The sequence below is a fragment of the Eleutherodactylus coqui genome, chromosome 1, assembly GCF_035609145.1.
Source record: "Eleutherodactylus coqui strain aEleCoq1 chromosome 1, aEleCoq1.hap1, whole genome shotgun sequence".
Classification (NCBI taxonomy): Eukaryota; Metazoa; Chordata; class Amphibia; order Anura; family Eleutherodactylidae; genus Eleutherodactylus; species Eleutherodactylus coqui.
The window spans coordinates 235721902-235741421 of NC_089837.1; the positions used below are offsets into that span (position 1 = coordinate 235721902).

The 19520-nt window shown below is 44.1% G+C and overlaps 1 protein-coding gene across 3 annotated transcripts in view; it reads right to left on the reverse strand.

The window, feature by feature from the left end:
- Positions 1 to 1201: 1201 nt before the first annotated feature.
- The window catches only part of LOC136632125 (G-protein coupled receptor family C group 6 member A-like), a 40834-nt gene continuing 22515 nt past the window's right edge, over positions 1202 to 19520 (reverse strand). For all 3 annotated transcript variants that reach the window (XM_066606773.1, XM_066606763.1, XM_066606784.1), the window contains 3 exons: positions 15641 to 15853; positions 6631 to 6748; positions 1202 to 2787 (listed from right to left, as the gene is read on the reverse strand). In XM_066606773.1, the coding sequence (XP_066462870.1) occupies positions 1727 to 2787; positions 6631 to 6748; positions 15641 to 15853 (1392 nt within the window). In that variant the 3' untranslated portion in view covers positions 1202 to 1726. The remainder of the gene's footprint in view (positions 2788 to 6630; positions 6749 to 15640; positions 15854 to 19520) is intronic.

Consider the following 19520-nt stretch of genomic DNA (forward strand, 5'->3'; position numbering starts at 1 on the left):
CATTTATGACCATTTTTGGAGTACGATCACTCAGCCAGTTGTGAATACACCTAACTGTTGCCTTATCAATCCCATGTTGGGTCATTTTTTCAGTAAGTATGCTATGAGATACTTTGTCAAATGCTTTACTAAAGTCAGAATATACTATATCCACCGCATTTCTCTGATCAACCCAATCGGTGATTCTGTCATAGAAGAAAATTAGATGTGTCTGATATGACTTGTTTGTTACAAACCTATGCTGGCTCTGGTTAATTACTCTATTTTTATTCAAGTACTTGCATACATGCTGTTTAATAATTTGTTCAAATTTGTTCTAGATTGTGCAAACTCATAGGCATCCTTGTGTCTGCGGCCGAGTATTATCTGGCTGGAAAATGCTTCTCGGAAGCCCTGACATGAGAGGCAACACACGTGGTTGCCGGATATCCTGTTCATATTGCTGAGCTGTCATTGTCCCTCCTACCACTACTAGGGGGGATTGACTGTCGTATGTCGTAGCAGTCCAGTTTTGTCATTTACGACACCATTGCAAACTGAGGCAATCGTGGGTGTAAAACGCAGTATACATAAAGGACTCCATGAGCGCAAATGTCCTTCAGCCAAGCAACTAGAAATGGTTCCAAAATACAGAGGGACCTGCAAGGATGGTGCCAGCTGTCTCTGGATGGTGGACAACGAAACAGTTGGAGCTGCTTGAGCTTGTCGAACCTCTCTACTGGTTGTCTGCTGAGGACATCCTGAGCCCAGCTACCTTTTGTGGGTGTACTTCTCCCAACATCTCCTAGCAGTCTGGTCAGAATGAACCAGTTGGTGGACAATTTGTGGATACGAACATTCAGCTTTTCACATTCCAATAATGCGCCCCCTCTCAAACTCTGTTAGCTGGGTGGCATCTCTTCGATTGCTATTCATCTACTGGATACCTTATATTGTGGGGCTGGGTTATTCCCATCCTTAACACACAAATGTCCTCTGGCATGAACTAATGACAGAAATGATCCCAGTGGTCATTCATGTGATCAGCTATGCCAGAAAGCAGATAGGACATTGCGTTATGTGCACAATATTCACACCTGCGTTTCTGGCTCAAGAAAAAAAATATCTGACCAGAAGCAACTGATATAAACGAACGCACCTTATCTAGCTTTAACCAGCAGCTATGTAATATAAAGCAGTCATACTATAACATATGCCATACTTCACAATGTTATATGGATTTTAATATTACATTACAGTAATCAAAAACAGTAATCAATATAGTCAGAGATTCATAACCGGATTAATCCATATGACTGGCAACCAATGCCCATCTCCGCCCCCCATCCAAAAAAAGAACTGCTCATCAAAAGACTGTTTTAGGGGATGTTCACATGGCAGAATCTGCAGCAAATCTGCACCAGTAAAATACCCCATTCATTTGAATGGGGATCTGCACTGGAGCATATTGTTCCCTTATGAGGATTTCAAATCCACACACAGGAAAAAAAAAGTGACATGTCACTTCTTGACATGGATTCTGTCCTGAATCTACGTTGGCAATTCTGCACATGGATTTGCCTATTGACAAGAGCTAAATCCGCACACTGATCCATAGCAAACAGAGGGGCAAATCTGCAGCAGAAATACATGGCTTGGTCACAGAGTTCTGCTAAAGATTTAGAAATGGATTCTGTGCAGAAAAATCCAACATGGATTCCTGTCATGAGAACATACCCTTACTCTACTAATAGCTATTATGTCGTCTTCTTCTACCAGCCGGAGAGCCCAACGTCACCTTAACCTGAGGTACGCGAGTAGCTATAAAGTTTGGCTTTAGAGCAGCAGCAGGAACTTCCAGATTTACCTTGGGTTTGCAAAATGACTGTACCTTTTTCTGGTCTCTATAAAATGAAAGAAAGGTACTCTGCAGGTATTTTTCCCGAGTGCAGGTTTCTCTTTTAAAAAGTAAGATGTAGCAACCTGGTAAAAGATGACAAGATATAACTCCATATATTGAGGCTAGTATGGCAACAGCTTCTACTACTGAAAGATATATGCCACTTCTAGTATTTATATAGATTGGAATAAAGAGAATCCACACAAACATATAGACCAGCATGCTGAAGGTGATACACCGAGCCTCATTGTATTTCTCAGGCAGTTTTCTGCCTTTGTAAGCTAGAAGGAAACAAATCAATGCAAGTAACCCAATGTAGCCAAGCATGATGCCGAATGCCTCATACGATCCTTCATTGCACTGTATTATCAGGAGGTCATTCACTGTATAGTATTCACGGTAAGGTCTGTTCATCAGAAGCCATATTGTACAAATAAGCACCTGGACGCTGCTTAATGCAATAATAAGAACTCCTGGCACATACTTTAATTTGACTACTACTTTGCCTCTTTTGGCAGATTCAAATGCTAGCAAGATTCGGATTGATTTGATCAAAATGCAAGATACAGAAATGGTGAAGCTGATTCCAAAGAGAGGTTGTCTGACTACACAGAGAATGTCATTTGGTTCTCCAATAAATAACCCAATGCTCACTAAGCTAATGAGCAATGATACCATTAATATGAATGTGTAGTGTCCCCCTGCTGCTTTAACTGCCGGGGTGTCAAAGTGTTTAAGAAATAAAGCTGCAGTCATTATCAAGAGCAGAAATCCAATAGCTAAGAAAATTAACAATGTAATGGCATATGGGTCTTTCCAATCAAAGTATTCAATTGTCCTGTTTGCACATCGATCACTTCCGTTGGTTGACCATTGCCAGGAAGGGCATTTTAGACATTCAGTCGCATCTGGAAAAGAAATGAAAATTAGATGTGTAATATTCTGGTATTTGTTTTAGTAGACTACATTTATCTGTCAGTCCTATGAGGGGGGTTGAGGTAGATAATAACATACTGCAAACTTTTTTTTCTGCATAGAAGCCAATTTTATCAGTACAATGACATAATAAATACCTTGATGAGTTGGGGGCTGCCAAATTTGGAAGGCAAGGGACTAAAGGGGGTATAGTAGAGACTGTTGTGGGGTACACTTGCATTTTTATATACAAAAAATCCAAAGCAGGGACCTTTCCCCAAAGCCAAACTAATTGAGAACACTCAGCAAGAAAGGCAAGTTGACTGAAGCAGAGCATACCCCAACTGTACCTGCTTGCTTCAGAAATTGTCAGTTGTGGACAGATCTATATCGGTCAAATAGACAATAAAAGTGCTGACAAAATTTAGATGAGTACTGAAGATTTTAATGAGTACTGAGCTCAGTCACTGGCTGCAGCAGCCTGGGATGTTTTATAAAGAAGGGTCTGATGTCTGTAAACATGACGTCTGGGCCTAGAGCAGGAGCGCTAGTCACAGTGAGGAAAGGTGAGTATATGCTTATGTTGCTTCTGTTATTTACTGCATGGGCCTTGTCCTTAACTGGTTAAAGTGGTGTCCAAGTTTGGGCCAGAAATAAACAATTTGGACACCTCCTTTAATAATCATTATAAAATTTTAACCAAAATCTTCAGTACTCATCAAATGCGTCATGTTATTTTTTGTTTTTCATTTTTGTTTTTTCCTCCTCACTTTCAAAAAATCATACCTCTATCCACTAAGTTGTATTTTTCAATTGTACAATATAATGTACCATAGAAGGTACTGAAAAGCGTAAATAAAATTCTAAGTGAAGTGAAATGGAAAAAAAAAAGCACAATTCCACCATCTCTGGGGGAAATCTTGTTTCTGCCTCCATCTCCTGACCACGATAACTTTTCTTCTTCCATCTATATAGTTGTATGAGGGTTCATTTTTTTGCAGGCCATCCTGTAGCTTCTATTGGTACCATTTTGGAGTACATACAATTTTTAAAATTACTTTTTATTACATTTGCTTGGAGATAAGGTGACCAAAAAAAAGCGTAATTCTGGCGCTGTGTATTTTTTTTCTGTCGACGTTTACCGTGACGGATAAATAATGCATTAGGCCTCCTGCTCAGGTGGATATTTGCTGCGGAATCTGCGACAAGTGTCCACACCATGGATCCACAGCAAATACCACCTGTAGCATGCTATGGGAAATCATGCTATAGGAATCCGGCTCTGCCATGTGCAGGCGGCCTTACTTTGATAGATTGGACTTTTATGGATGCAGTGAAGTGATACAAAATATTTGGGGTTTATTTTTGTTTTGAATTTTTTGTTATAAATATGCAAAATTTTTTTAAAAACTTGTATTACCTTTTATTTTTTTAATAATTAATAAACCTTTGTTCTTACTCATTTTTACATTTCTTTAAGTCCCCATAGGATTGTTCCTGCTGTATAATGTAATACTGTAGTATTACATTATACTACGATCTGAGAGGAAGTCTAATAAGCAACGCCACTGGCATGGCTTCTTAGGCGATCTTCGATTGCAGCCCTGGGATCCCTCATAAGGCCTCCTGCTGCCATGGCAGCTAAAGGACACCCTGCAATATTATTGAAGAAGGGACATTTCGGCAACTACCAGAATCAATTATTGCATTTAAAGAGTTGACAGTTGCAATCAGCGGCTGTTGCGACCGGGTGAGGACAGAGTAAAAAATTGAATTGCGTTAATTTCAACTGGGGTAGAAAATGAGGTAGATTGATACAGACTACCATAGATATCATGGAAACTTATAATAAAATGTGATCATTATCTGTAAGGCTGTGTATTTGTGCACTCATCTGTGTGTTTTACCGTGCTTTTTGCACACACAAACTGTGTGCAAAAAGGAAAAAAAGCATGCCAGCATGCTCCCATTCTTTGACATGAGCAAGTAAGTTAATTATTCAATATGATACGTAATAATTTTGTGCGCAAATAGAGCATGTTGCATATTTTTTTGCGCGAATAAAGTGCAAAAGCAAAATACACTTATGTGAACTAACCCATTGAAATCAATGGGTTATATTCACTGCGTATTGTGCGCAAATATGTTAGTGTAACACAGGCCTAAGTAGAGCACTGTCACTCCCAGTGATTTGGAGTATTGTAGGGGAGGACTGCAATTGCTTAATCATATGAGTTAGCAATTTGCCAAAACTGCAGTCTTTCATAGGCATTTACTATGCAGATTCTCCCACAATCTTCACCTAATGAATCCCAATTATTAAATACATATTTGTCAATTATCAATCACTGACAAAGGAACATGATAAGCAAATCTGTTTATTTTTTTAATTTGAGAGGAGCTGTAACAGACAGCAAGAAGGAAAAAAGCTTGATGCAGAAATTTCCCTAGTTAACCTTGAATACAAGGGTGAGGCAACGTAACTGACCAGTGACCCATCATGCTGTTCCAAGCACATATGCACTATGCCATTTGTGCCGTAGTTTATGATTGGAGGTCACCTTCTGAATAATCAGAGTAGCTGGGTATAACAACGTTTATAATAAAATATCTGGACCAGTGACTGTTCACATTGCCATTCCAATACTTTTGGTATTATTTCAGCAACAACAGAATAATTCTATACTTGCAATCAAAAATAGCAGGAGCTCTTTGGATTAATTGAGGATCATTAAAAAATGGGTCTGCCATGGCTTGCAACATAAGCCACTGCATACAGGAGGCATACAGACATGTATCTGTCATTGACTTTCACTGTAAGTAATGTATACTGCACTGTATACTTTTTTTAAACTTTGTCCCCGTGGATAGAAAAGAACAGCAGACTATGCTTTCATATACAATAAAGAAAGAAAAAGGTATGCTGATACATACCAGCCCAGCATGTACCAAAAGCATATGCTGGGTACTTTGGGGCCTATGGATACATTCAGTGTGTGTGTCTGAAACTTCCCCACCACATATGCTGAACATAAAGAAGTAGTGAGATTTTAACAAAACCTTAGAGAGCTCTTCCAGGTGAAAACTACTGGTGACCTATCCTCAGGATAGCCATCCAAATCGCCTTCTTTTCAGCTACACTCCAGAGGTTTTGGATGGTAGACCCCCGCCAATCTGCTATTGGCAACCACTTATTCTGACCTATTCTAATAGGTTGTAAGCCTGCGTGGTTCACTACACATACCACATGGCCTGGCACCCTGTATATACATTATCTATGTGCAAGTATAGACTTAAGCAGCTGCCACCCTCAATATGAGGAAGGCATGTGAGTGGTTGTTCATCAGTACCTTGCACCTTTGCGATTGCTCCTCCATATAGCAGTTTGGCCGTCTGCATGTTAAAGGATGTGCTGCTTCTACTGGCCCTCTTCTATTAGTACATTGGTAAGTATGTGTCTATTTTCAGTGATTTTTTTGTCTATTCTGAGCATAGACCACCAATCATTTTTGCCCAGAAAATCCATTAAATTCTGCAAATCCATCCTTAACGTGCTCGGCTTGTCGTTCACCATAGCTTCCCTGTTCAGGTCTCATTCATTTTTGTTAGTTTGTTTCATCTGTTTAAACTCCATGCTTTTTTGCTCCAATAAAACATTGTATATGAAATAAAGTGTAACAAGGTATAAAACAATAAAAACAGACAAATGCAAAAAGCGAACAAAAAGAAGCTATTTTTTTTCACAAAATGGATGAAGATCGGTTAGACAACTGCTTCAGTGCCCCATATTGAGTATGTTAAGAAATCATGCCAGTATTCAAAGCCAAGGTACTTACCAGCTATAGGTGAGTAATCATCCTTAGGACAAGGGACACATGCATAGCAACAGCTTATGAATGAGTACTTTCTATAGTATCCAGGAGTACAAGATTTGGAGCAATTTGAAAAAGGAACCTGTAAAATGAGGAATAAAAAATATGAAAAAAAAACTTTAAAGTGTAAACGAGTTTTCAACAGGTTTTCCAAAACGTAACAGGTTCTCCTTACCCACTTATTTGCTGCTGTTTGCTGCTAATTTTCTGGAGGTCATTTTTCTGCTGCCCTGCTATTTTAAGTCCACTTTTATGGAGGGAGCAGGTCACAAACTTACCATTCTGCCAGCAGTTCATTGTCTTGTACTTTCTTTCCCTGACTTCCCATGGTCTGAATTCAGTGAGGAGATATAAAGCAGGCCATGTACTTCCTCTTAACTACCCCCAACACCACCATAGACATCATAAACACACATACTCAGCTCTGGCAGCCTATTTCTCTTGAGAACATTTGTGAACAAAGGATCAGGCATGTAGAAATTAAATTAAACAATAAATAGCCGGCAATACAAACATTTAAATTAATCACTATCACAAGAACAAAGCAACATTGTATATTATACGCCAGAAATCTGTGCCGCACTGCTGAAAAAGAATATTGACCTACAAAAAATGACAAAGCAATAATTTATGACAAGAAATATATAATTTATTAAATATAATAAAATGAGTCCACAATACAAAACAGGACGAAAAACACAACTCCATATGAGATAAAATAAAGACCCCAAAAGGTATGAAAATATCATCAAGTATTGAAAAAGTGCATTGTGCAAAAAAAGCTGGCTACAAATGGTAACAAAAACAAGTAATGCATATGTTACCAACGCATAATTAAGAAAAGCTGCCTATAGTGTCCCTTAATGACATCGCCTATTCTGGCCCCGCCCCCTGGTACGCGTTATCGCGTAGCTCCGCCCCCGTCACGTGTGCCGATTCCCGCCAATCAGGAGGCTGGAATCGGCACTTGTGACGGGGGCGGAGCTACGCGATGACACTATAAGGGGGCGGAGCCAGAATGCCGCTCGTGCCGGGCCGAAGAGATGGGAGAAGACCCTTCTGCGCAAGCGCGTCTAATCAGGAGATTAGACGCTGAAATTAGACGGAGCCATGGAGACGGGGACTCCAGCGCAGGGAAGGTAAGTGAATAACTTCTGTATGGCTCATATTTAATGCACGATGTATATTACAAAGTGCATTAATATGGCCATACAGAAGTGTATAACCCCACTTGCTTTCGCGAGACAACCCCTTTAAGGACGGAACTATTTTTGGCAGATTTTCTTCTCCATTTTTCAAAAGCCATACATTTTTTAATTTTCCGTAGACGGGCCGTATAAGGGCTTGTTTTTTGCATAGTGAACTATAGTTTTTATCGGTGCTATTTTTGGGTACATTGACTATCTTGTAAAACTTTTATTATTTTTTTATGATAACAGGGAGAGAAAATGCATCGATTCTGGCATAGATTATTTTTTTACAGTGTTAATCATGCAGCATAAATTACACAATCCATTTTTTCTGCGGGTGGGTATGGTTACAACGATACCAAAATTCTTACATTTTTGTTAGGTTTTTCCATTTTTCTGCAATAAAAACCCTTTTTTTGGAAATCTTTTTTTTTCTAAATCGCTGCATTTAAAGTCCTGTAACTTTTTTATTTTTCCTTGGACGGAGCTCTATGAGGGCTTATTTTTTGTGTGACGAGCTGTAGTTTTTATTGGTACCATTTTGGGGTATATATGGCTTTTTTGATCAATATTATTGCGTTTTTAGGGAGGCAAAATGCGAAAAACTCGCATTTCGCCTCAGTTTTTTTGTGTTTTTTTAAACGCTTTTTTCCGTGCACAGTCAAAAGCATGTGCAACTTATTGTACGCGTCATTACGGACGCGACAATACCAAATATTTTTTTTTACCTTTTTGTATGCTAATTAGAGATGAGCGAACGTACTCGTCCGAGCTTGATACTCGTTCGAGTATTAGCGTGTTCGAGATGCTCGTTACTCGAGACGAGTACCACGCGATGTTTGAGTTACTTTCACTTCCATCTCTGAGACGTTAGCGCGCTTTTCTGGCCAATAGAAAGACAGGGAAGGCATTACAACTTCCCCCTGCGACGTTCAAGCCCTATACCACCCCCCTGCAGTGAGTGGCTGGCGAGATCAGGTGTCACCCGCGTATATAAATCGGCTCCTCCCGCGGCTCGCCACAGATACATTCTGACATAGTTCAGGGAAAGTGCTGTCTTGCTGGAGTTGCTATAGGGAGAGTGTTAGGAGTTATTTTAGGCTTCAAGAACCCCAACGGTCCTTCTTAGGGTCACATCTAACCGTGTGCAGTAGTGTGGAGGCTGCTTTTTGCAGTGTTGCACATTTTTTTTTTTTTGTATATCGGCCGTGCAGAGCATTGCGTCCTGCAGTAATTTTACATTGTCCAGGGCCAGTAGTGGTGAGGCAGGGACAGAAGACATATTTAGTGTATATAGGCAGTGGGCCTTTCCAAAAACATTTGGGAAAAAAAATCTATTTGGGCTGCCTGTGACCGTCCTCAGTGTACTGGGTCTCTGCTGGGGGTAGTTGTCCTAATTCATACGCAGCCAGCTAAGTGTTACAGCAGGATTGCGCAAAATTCTTTCCTGGCTCTGCTGTGCGTTCCGTAAGCGAAGTCAGCCTCCAACCACAGGCCAATAAGCGGCACATTTAATTACAGCGTTCTGTTTCTGCACTACTGGTAATACACCATGCTGAGGGGTAGGGGTAGGCCTAGAGGACGTGGACGCGGCCGAGGACGCGGAGGCCCAAGTCAGGGTGTGGGCACAGGCCGAGCTCCTGATCCAGGTGTATCGCAGCCGACTGCTGCTGGATTAGGAGAGAGGCACGTTTCTGGTGTCCCCACATTCATCTCACAATTAATGGGTCCACGCGGTAGACCTTTATTAGAAAATGAGCAGTGTGAGCAGGTCCTGTCGTGGATGGCAGAAAGTGCATCCAGCAATCTATCGACCACCCAGACTTCTGCGACGTCCACTGCTGCAACTCTGAATCCTCTGGCTGCTGCTCCTCCTTCCTCCCAGTCTCCTCACTCCATTACAATGACACATTCTGAGGAGCAGGCAGACTCCCAGGAACAGTTCTCGGGCCACTGCCCAGAATGGGCAGCAATGGTTTAGATTCCTCTCCCACTGGAGGAGTTTGTCGTGACTGATGCCCAACCTTTGGAAAGTTCCCGGGGTCCGGGGGATGAGGCTGGGGACTTCCGGCAACTGTCTCAAGAGCTTTCAGTGGGTGAGGGGGACGATGACGATGAGACACAGTTGTCTATCAGTGAGGTAGTAGTAAGGGCAGTAAGTCCGAGGGAGGAGGGCACAGAGGATTTGGAGGAAGAGCAGCAGGACGATGAGGTGACTGACCCCACCTGGTTTGCTACGCCTACTCAGGACAGGTCTTCAGAGGGGGAGGCAAGGGCAGCAGCAGGGCAGGTTGGAAGAGGCAGTGCGGTGGCCAGGGGTAGAGGCAGGGCCAGACCGAATAATCCACCAACTGTTTCCCAAAGCACCCCCTCGCGCCATGCCACCCTGCAGAGGCCGAGGCGCTCAAAGGTCTGGCAGTTTTTCACTGAGAGTGCAGACGACCGACGAACAGTGGTGTGCAATCTGTGTCGCGCCAAGATCAGCCGGGGAGCCACCACCACCAGCCTCACCACCACCAGCATGAGCAGACATATGATGGCCAAGCACCCCACAAGGTGGGACGAAGGCTGTTCACCGCCTCTGGTTTGCACCGCTGCCTCTCCCCCTGTGCCCCAACCTGACATTGAGATCCAATCCCCCTCTCAGCAGACAGGCACTACCGTCTCCTGGCCTGCACCCACACCCTCACCTCCGCTGTCCTCGGCCCCACCCACCAATGTCTGTCAGCGCACCGTCCAGCCGTCGCTAGCGCAAGTGTTGGAGCGCAAGCGCAAGTACGCTGCCACGCACCCGCACGCTCAAGCGTTAAACGTGCACATAGCCAAATTTATCAGCCTGGAGATGCTGCCGTATAGGGTTGTGGAAACGGAGGCTTTCAAAGGTATGATGGCGGCGGCGGCCCCGCGCTACTCAGTTCCCAGTCGCCACTACTTTTCCCGATGTGCCGTCCCAGCCCTGCACGACCACGTCTCCCGCAACATTGTACGCGCCCTCACCAACGCGGTTACTGCCAAGGTCCACTTAACAACGGACACGTGGACAAGCACAGGCGGGCAGGGCCACTATATCTCCCTGACGGCACATTGGGTGAATTTAATGGAGGCTGGGACAGAGTCAGAGCCTGGGACTGCTCACGTCCTACCCACCCCCAGAATTGCGGGCCCCAGTTCGGTGGTGGTATCTGCGGCGGTGTACGCTTCCTCCACTAAACCACCCTCCTTCTCCTCCTCCTCCGCAACATCTGTCTCGCAATCAAGATGTGTCAGCAGCAGCACGTCGGCAGCAGTCGGTGTCGCGCGGCGTGGCAGCACAGCGGTGGGCAAGCGTCAGCAGGCCGTGCTGAAACTACTCAGCTTAGGAGATAAGAGGCACACGGCCCACGAGCTGCTGCAGGGTCTGACAGAGCAGACCGACCGCTGGCTTGCGCCGCTGAGCCTCCAACCGGGCATGGTCGTGTGTGACAACGGCCGTAACCTGGTGGCGGCTCTGTAGCTTGGCAGCCTCACGCACGTGCCATGCCTGGCCCACGTCTTTAATTTGGTGGTTCAGCGCTTTCTGAAAAGCTACCCACGCTTGTCAGACCTCCTCGGCAAGGTGCGCCGGCTCTGCGCACATTTCCGCAAGTCCCACACGGACGCTGCCACCCTGCGCACCATGCAACATCGGTTTAATCTGCCAGTGCACCGACTGCTGTGCGACGTGCCCACACGGTGGAACTCTACGCTCCACATGTTGGCCAGGCTCTATGAGCAGCGTAGAGCTATAGTGGAATACCAACTCCAACATGGGTGGCGCAGTGGGAGTCAGCCTCCTCAATTCTTTACAGAAGAGTGGGCCTGGTTGGCAGACATCTGCCAGGTCCTTGGAAACTTTGAGGAGTCTACCCAGATGGTGAGCGGGGATGCTGCAATCATTAGCGTCACCATTCCTCTGCTATGCCTCTTGAGAAGTTCCCTGCAAAGCATAAAGGCAGACGCTTTGCGCTTGGAAACAGAGCCGGGGGAAGACAGTATGTCGCTGGATAGTCAGAGCACCCTCCTGTCTATATCTCAGCACGTTGAGGAGGAGGAGGAGGAGGAGCATGAGGAGGATGAGGAGGAGGGGGAAGAGACAGCTTGGCCCACTGCTGAGGGTACCCATGCTGCTTGCCTGTCATCCTTTCAGCGTGTATGGCCTGAGGAGGAGGAGGAGGAGGAGGAGGATCCTGAAAGTGATCTTCCTAGTGAGGGCAGCCATGTGTTGCGTACAGGTACCCTGGCACACATGGCGGACTTCATGTTAGGATGCCTTTCTCGTGACCCTCGCGTTAGACGCATTCTGGCCACTACGGATTACTGGGTGTACACACTGTTCGACCCACGGTATAAGGAGAACCTTTCCACTCTGATACCCGAAGAGGAAAGGGGTTCGAGAGTGATGCTATACCACAGGACCCTGGCGGACAAGCTGATGGTAAAATTCCCATCCGACAGCGCTAGTGGCAGAAGGCGCAGTTCCGAGGGCCAGGTAGCAGGGGAGGCGCGGAGATCAAGCAGCATGTACAGCACAGGCAGGGGAACACTCTCTAAGGCCTTTGACAGCTTTCTGGCTCCCCAGCAAGACTGTGTCACCGCTCCCCAGTCAAGGCTGAGTCGGCGGGAGCACTGTAAAAGGATGGTGAGAGAGTACGTAGCCGATCGCACGACCGTCCTCCGTGACGCCTCTGCCCCCTACAACTACTGGGTGTCGAAGCTGGACACGTGGCCTGAACTCGCGCTGTATGCCCTGGAGGTGCTTGCTTGTCCTGCGGCTAGCGTCTTGTCAGAGAGGGTGTTTAGTGCGGCTGGGGGAATCATCACAAATACGCGTACCCGCCTGTCAACCGACAGTGCCGACAGGCTTACACTCATCAAGATGAACAAAGCCTGGATTTCCCCAGACTTCTCTTCTCCACCAGCGGACAGCAGCGATACCTAAGCAATACGTAGGCTGCACCCGCGGATGGAAGCATCGTTCTCTATCACCATCAAAAACGGGGACATTTTTGCTTCATCAATCTGTGTATAATATTCATCCTCCTCCTCCTGCTCCTCCTCCTGAAATCTCATGTAATCACGCCGAACGGGCAATTTTTCTTAGGCCCACAAGGCTCAGTCATATAATTTTTGTAAACAATTTTTATAAGTTTCAATGCTCATTAAAGCGTTGAAACTTGCACCTGAACCAATTTTTATTTTAACTGGGCTGCCTCCAGGCCTTGTTACAAATTAAGCCACATTAACCAAAGCGATTAATGGGTTTCACCTGCCCTCTTGGTTGGGCATGGGCAATTTTTCTGAGGTACATTAGTACTATTGGTACACCAATTTTTTGGGGCCCTCACCTACAGTGTAATCCAATTAATTTTTGGCCCACCTGCATTAAAGCTGACGTTACCTCAGCTGTGCTGGGCACTGCAATGGGATATATTTATGTACCGCCGGTGGGTTCCAGGGAGCCACCCATGCTGTGGGTGCACACAGAATTCCCATTGCGTTGTTGTACCTGCCTGTGACTATTTATAAAAAGCCGCGGTCTGACTGGGGCATGCAGACACCTTGACAGAATGAATAGTGTGTGGCACATAGGTTCCCCATTGCTATGCCCACGTGTGCAGCTCCTGATGGAGGTGGCACAGGATTATATTTCTCATTGCTTCTGTACAGCATTGTGGGCTATCGCCCCGCCCCTTTTAAAGAGGGTCGCTGCCTAGCCGTGCCAACCCTCTGCAGTGTGTGCCTGCGGTTCCTCCTCATGGCAGACACACTTATAAATAGACATGAGGGTGGTGTGCCATGAGGGCAGCTGAAGGCTGCGCAGGGACACTTTGGTGTGCGCTGTGGACACTGCGTCGTGCAGGGGGGGGGGGGGGATGGTTGGGCAGCATGTAACCCAGGAGAAGTGGCAGCGGAGTGTTATGCAGGCAGTGATTGTGCTTTGTTGGAGGTAGTGTGGTGCTTAGCTAAGGTATGCATTGCTAATGAGGGCTTTTCCGAAGTAAAAGTTGTTGACAGGGGGGGGGCCACTCTTGCCGCTATTGTGGCTTAATAGTGGGACCTGGGAACTTGAGATGCAGCCCAACATGTAGCCCCTCGCCTGCCCTATCCGTTGCTGTGTCGTTCCCATCACTTTCTTGAATTGCCCAGATTTTCACAAATGGAAACCTTAGCGAGCATCGGCGATATACAAAAATGCTCGAGTCGCCCATTGACTTCAATGGGGTTCGTTACTCGAAACGAGCCCTCGAGCATCGTGATAATTTCGTCCCGAGTAACGAGCACCCGAGCATTTTGGTGCTCGCTCATCTCTAATGCTAATATCAGATAAGGCATGAAAAAGGGTTTTTTTATTTTTCTTTTTTCATTTTTATTATCTTTTTTTTTTACACCATTTGGGTCCCACTGGGGGACTTACAGTACAGCACTGATGATCGCTGTAATAAGGCATTGCAGGGCTACTGCCCTGCAATGCCTTATTGCTTACACTGCGATCCCAGGCTATGGCAATACAGGACGCCAGTATCTGGCATCCTGTTTCCATGGCAACCAGCCGATCTCTCTGCAATTATATTGCGAGAGCCCGGTGACGTCACAGAGGGAGCAAGGTCCCTCTGTGAACCCTTCCCATGCCGCAATCTACATAGATCGCGGCCAGGAAGGGGTTAACAGCAAAAAGCGCATCTCTGATGCACCCCCGCTGTTGCAGTGGGAGGCCGGCTATGAATGACAGCCGGCTCCCAATGCATATAGCGCGAGATCACTTATGATCTCGCGCTATCCCCAGGATGTATGTTTGTGCCCTGTTGCGGGAAGTACCCCACTGCCAGGACGTAAATTTACGCCCTAGAGCTGGAAGGGGTTAAGCTCAAAATTCTGTGTTGATTACTTTCATAATAAATCTATTTCAGGTCTCTGATCTGTGTTCCTAATGCAGAGCTCCAAATCTCCTGAGCAGCTATGAATTATAAATAAAGCTTGATTGTCTGGGACTTTTTGAAGTTTTTCTATTGATGACATGTCCTCAGGACTCATCATCAATAGATGATTGGTAAGAATCTGATACTCGGGACCCCCACCAATTACATGATTTCTGGTACCACTCTTAATGTGGCCAATGTTGGAAGCAGATAGCACTAAAAACATTGCAACAGCCCAGTTTGGTATTGCGGGCACAGCTCTCATTGAATTCAATTGGAGCTGTGCTTGCAACCCACACTGCTGTATTATGGACAGTGCTGACAACGGCACTGCAAATCACCTGATCAGCAGGGATCCTGAGCAGCAAACCCTCACCAATCACCTATTGATGACTAGTCTTGAGGACAGGTCATTAATTGAAAAACATCCAGAAAGTTCCAGACAACCCCTTGAACATTTTAGCAAGCATGGAATCACGAGAAATGACTGTCTCCTTTCTTTGCATTTGTTCACATCCACTATGTAATTTTTTTTTCATTTATGTTTTAAAAGACATTAATGTATTTATATATTAAAGGTAATTTGGGTAGAGATATGTGCAGGATATTTGTTCCATTTTACTGTATAATGTGAAGAGGTGAAAAAAACTTTTTCTGCGCTTCTTTTTAGGAGTTGCCTCATTTTCCAAAGGAATCAGGATGACCCAAGTCCAAAAGTGGAGGTTTATTAAATAAATATAAACATATATACAGGAACTGCTTATTATGCGGTACTGTAAAATAAGAACATAGACTCATTATACTTTACAATGGTTAATATAAAATTATTTTGCCACATTTTATTATTACCTGATTATTTTTGGTGTTCCAATGCAGTAAGCTTCTGTTTATGCTGATTTTGCTTTCTGATATTTCATATTTACCAATAATCTTAATTGTATTAGTTGTGTTCATCACATGCCAAGTAATCACATCATATCCAATTGAGACATCTCCAGATGAATCAAAGTTAAAAGTTTCACCATCGAAGGAAAAAGTCATGCTCTGTAGTTCTTCAAGTAGCTATGTAAGATAATGTTACATTTTATTATTTTTCCAATAAGTCTCAAATGGTAGTTTCTAAAATTTGCTGATTGGTGAAAGAACTAAAAGCAAGCATATGACTAGTTGCTCGTTTTTATACAGGACCCTTAGTACATATTAGACCTAACTCATACTAAGTTTGTTATACGTCAGGGTTTAATGCCAAGAAAATCTCTTAATGTTTGTCTTGGCATACATTGCCAAAACTTTTCAGCTTAACTGTATAGAAAAGCGCAGTGGTCAACTTCATCCAACCCCCAACCCACACAGACAATTATGGCATACTAGTCATATGCTATAGATCATTGATAAGAATGTAATTCTTTACAATGTAGGGGTACCTCAGAAAGATTACACATACTAAAGAATCCCTACAAATAACATTTTTAAATGAGGTAGTGAGTGCAATGCAAGTGAAAGAAAATAAGCCTTCCTAATGTATTTAGTTGTACAGCTGATTAAATAAAAAAAAAGTTTATGCAATAAAAAAAACTAAATATTTGATTCTACTATTTTTTGAGTTGATCAGTCTGCTTATGAAGCACATCGGTTTGTCTGGACACTCATATGGTTTATTAATAAATGCACTATAAGTAACAAATAACATTATTGTTAAGGCTGGTATCAGCCTTTACTTAGTTTTGCTGCACTATATAGCATACCTGAACATAATTTTTTAAATCTTAATAGTTCCAAAATCATGAGCTTATTAGTTTCTTGATATATCTTTGAAGCAGTTTGAACTATCATAAAATTCCGGGTAACAATCATCACTAGGAGAGCTCAAGGGCTAATGCCCACGGACGGATTTCTGCCGCATTTTACGGAAGGCGGCCATCACACTATAATTCTGAAGTATCGCGTGAATACACGTCCCCGCCCACAGCTGGCCACGTCATCTGGCACACTGTGCTGCGCATGCGTGCCGGCCCTCCATGCGGGACACATACAGTGGATCCAGAGTGGTGAGTATGAGGGTCTTGGGGGACACCTTGGCGGACTCCGCTGCAATATTCCACTGGCGGAGTCCATCACGGCTGTGGGCATTAGGCCTAAGAACATGTTGCATACATGTAAAGGTAACCTGTCAGGTCCCTAACCGTAATAGTGCTTAAACTGAGGGCATAACAGTATAGTGACAGACACACTGATTTCAGCTGTAGAGCTGGAAGGGACCTCAAGGGCCATCAGGTCCAACCCCCTGCTCAGTGAAGGATTCACTAAATCATCCTAGACAGATGTCTGTCCAGCCTTTGTTTGAAGACTTCCATCGAAGGAGAACTCACCACCTCCCGTGGCAACCTGTTCCACTCATTGATCACCCTCATTGACAGAAAGATTTTTCTAATATCTAATTTGTGTCTCCTCCCTTTCAGTTTCATCCCATTGCTTCTAGTCTTTCATTGTACAAATGAGAATAGGGCTGATCCCTCTGCACTGTGACAGACCTTCCATCTTGGTAACTCTTCTCTGAGCTTAATAGGAAATATATATGGGGGAGCGCTCACTGAGAATGTGCTAAGGATACAGTTGTCTGACGAGTTAGACTTCTACGGTCAAAAAGTCCAATCTTCTCAGATAAGACCAAAGGTTAAAGGTGCTCCAAGGAAATCTCACATCATTTGTGAGATGGCAGCCAGAGGAAACTCCATTCACATGGTGAGGGAGACAAATATATTGCAAGACAAAAAAGAAAAATTCCTCAGCGCTCACACCAGACTGTGTATACAAAAGAGTAGATGAAAGGATAGGACTTACTTAGTGGAGGCGCCTATGGCCAAGGCGCCTCACAATCCAGGATAACTTATCACACGGTGATGAAAACCAGCGGCAGCGGAGATATTTTCACAACTTTTAATGTGTGCAATATTAAAATACACAACGCGTTTCGGCCGAGAGGCCTTTTTCAAGTTTCTCTGAGCTTGCTATAGTTTGAATATGTCTTTTTTTTTAAAGTGGGGTGCTGAGAGCTGGACATAGTATTCCAGATGAGATCTGCTGTTCGCTTCAGGGGATTTTGAAAACTTATACTTCAAAGTTTGCAGTGAGCTACGAAAATGAGTCTAGAGTAGCTCATTAATATTGATATACTCATCTCAACTCTCACACTGCTGATTAACAGGCTATCCTTATAAACAGTAAGGCCGAATGCACACGGTAGGTAATACCATGTGGGCTGTTGGCTTTTATACTCATCATTTTATTTCTTTGATTTGATTTTTTTGCTATTGTGCTACTCTCATCTCCACTAGGATTAGAGACTTAGAAGACCCATTACTTCTTGTCAGGAAGGAGAGACGAGTAAGGAAAGAAATAAGATATATATTTATATTTGCAACTGATAAGTTGCTCTCATAACAAATTAGAACATTAGAAAGACTAAAATAGCAGTGAAGAATGAGCACAACTCTTTGGGATAGTATGTGGAAAGGATTTATTAGAAGATAAAGGAGATTGAACTCTTTTTTGAGAGAAAGAGAACCCTTTTGAGGGAGATCTATTGTATATCTACTTGTTAGATGACGCATAGCACAAGATAAGCTCTTTTCCTCATTTCTCCTAACTTTCCTCTGTAACACCAACAGAGGTAGTAGGTGTTTTCGCAAGAAAGATAGCATACAAGTGATATTGTCCGGTGTCAGAAAACAAACTTTTACTGCACTCATGTGCAAACATCAATCAGAGGTTTATTTTAGTTCCTGAGGAGCTCACCTTGAGTGAAACCTGTTGGACTAACTAATTACAATTCGCTATTCACCTCCAGAAAACCATAGGAGGTGTTAACAGTGATACAATAGAGCCGACATCTCTCAAAGCCATCGGCGATGAACGCCGGACTCGAATGAATATTTTTTATTAGTAGTTTTTGTGACACAAAGGAATAACCCCTCACTTCATGATTCTAAGTGAGGAAGTTAGGATTTTTGCTGTATAAAAATCCCTGTCATTCACGAGTCTTTACCACATTTCATTCTATGTGTTCCATCCTTGAAAAAATTTATTTCTACTGGCTGCTTGTTTAGTTTTCTCGCGCATGGTTTTCATCATGATTAAGGATGAGCGAGTATACTCGCTAAGGCACTACTCGTTTGAGTAATGTGCCTTAGACGAGTATCTCCCTGCTCGTCCTTAAAGATTCGGGTGCCGCCGCGGGGCGGGGAGCTGTGGGGGAGAGCAGGGAGGAACGGAGGGGAGATCTCTCCCTCTCTCCCGCCCGCTCTCCCCTGCTCCCCGCCGCAACTCACCTGTCAGCCGCGGCGGTCCCCGAATCTTTATGGACGAGCAGGGAGATACTCGTCTAAGGCACATTACTCGAACGAGTAGTGCCTTAGCGAGTATACTCGCTCACCCTTAATCATGATTAATTAAAGTTATATTTTAACTAGTCCAGTCAGTGAATTTGTCTAAGCCCTTTGGACTATTCCTGTCTCAGTGAAACGAAATCCCACATTGAATCTGTCCCTGACAGCGGCGGATGACCCTGCGTACCTGTCATCTTCCTTGCCAGGGTCCACGCGGACCTGTCTTCTTCCGCCTTTTCTGTACTGTGGATGGTCAGCACGGCTCGCAATTGGACATGTACAGTACAGATTTTTTTGTTAAACTTCTGTTTTTCGCACAGAATCCGCGGTCATCAATGGAAGCT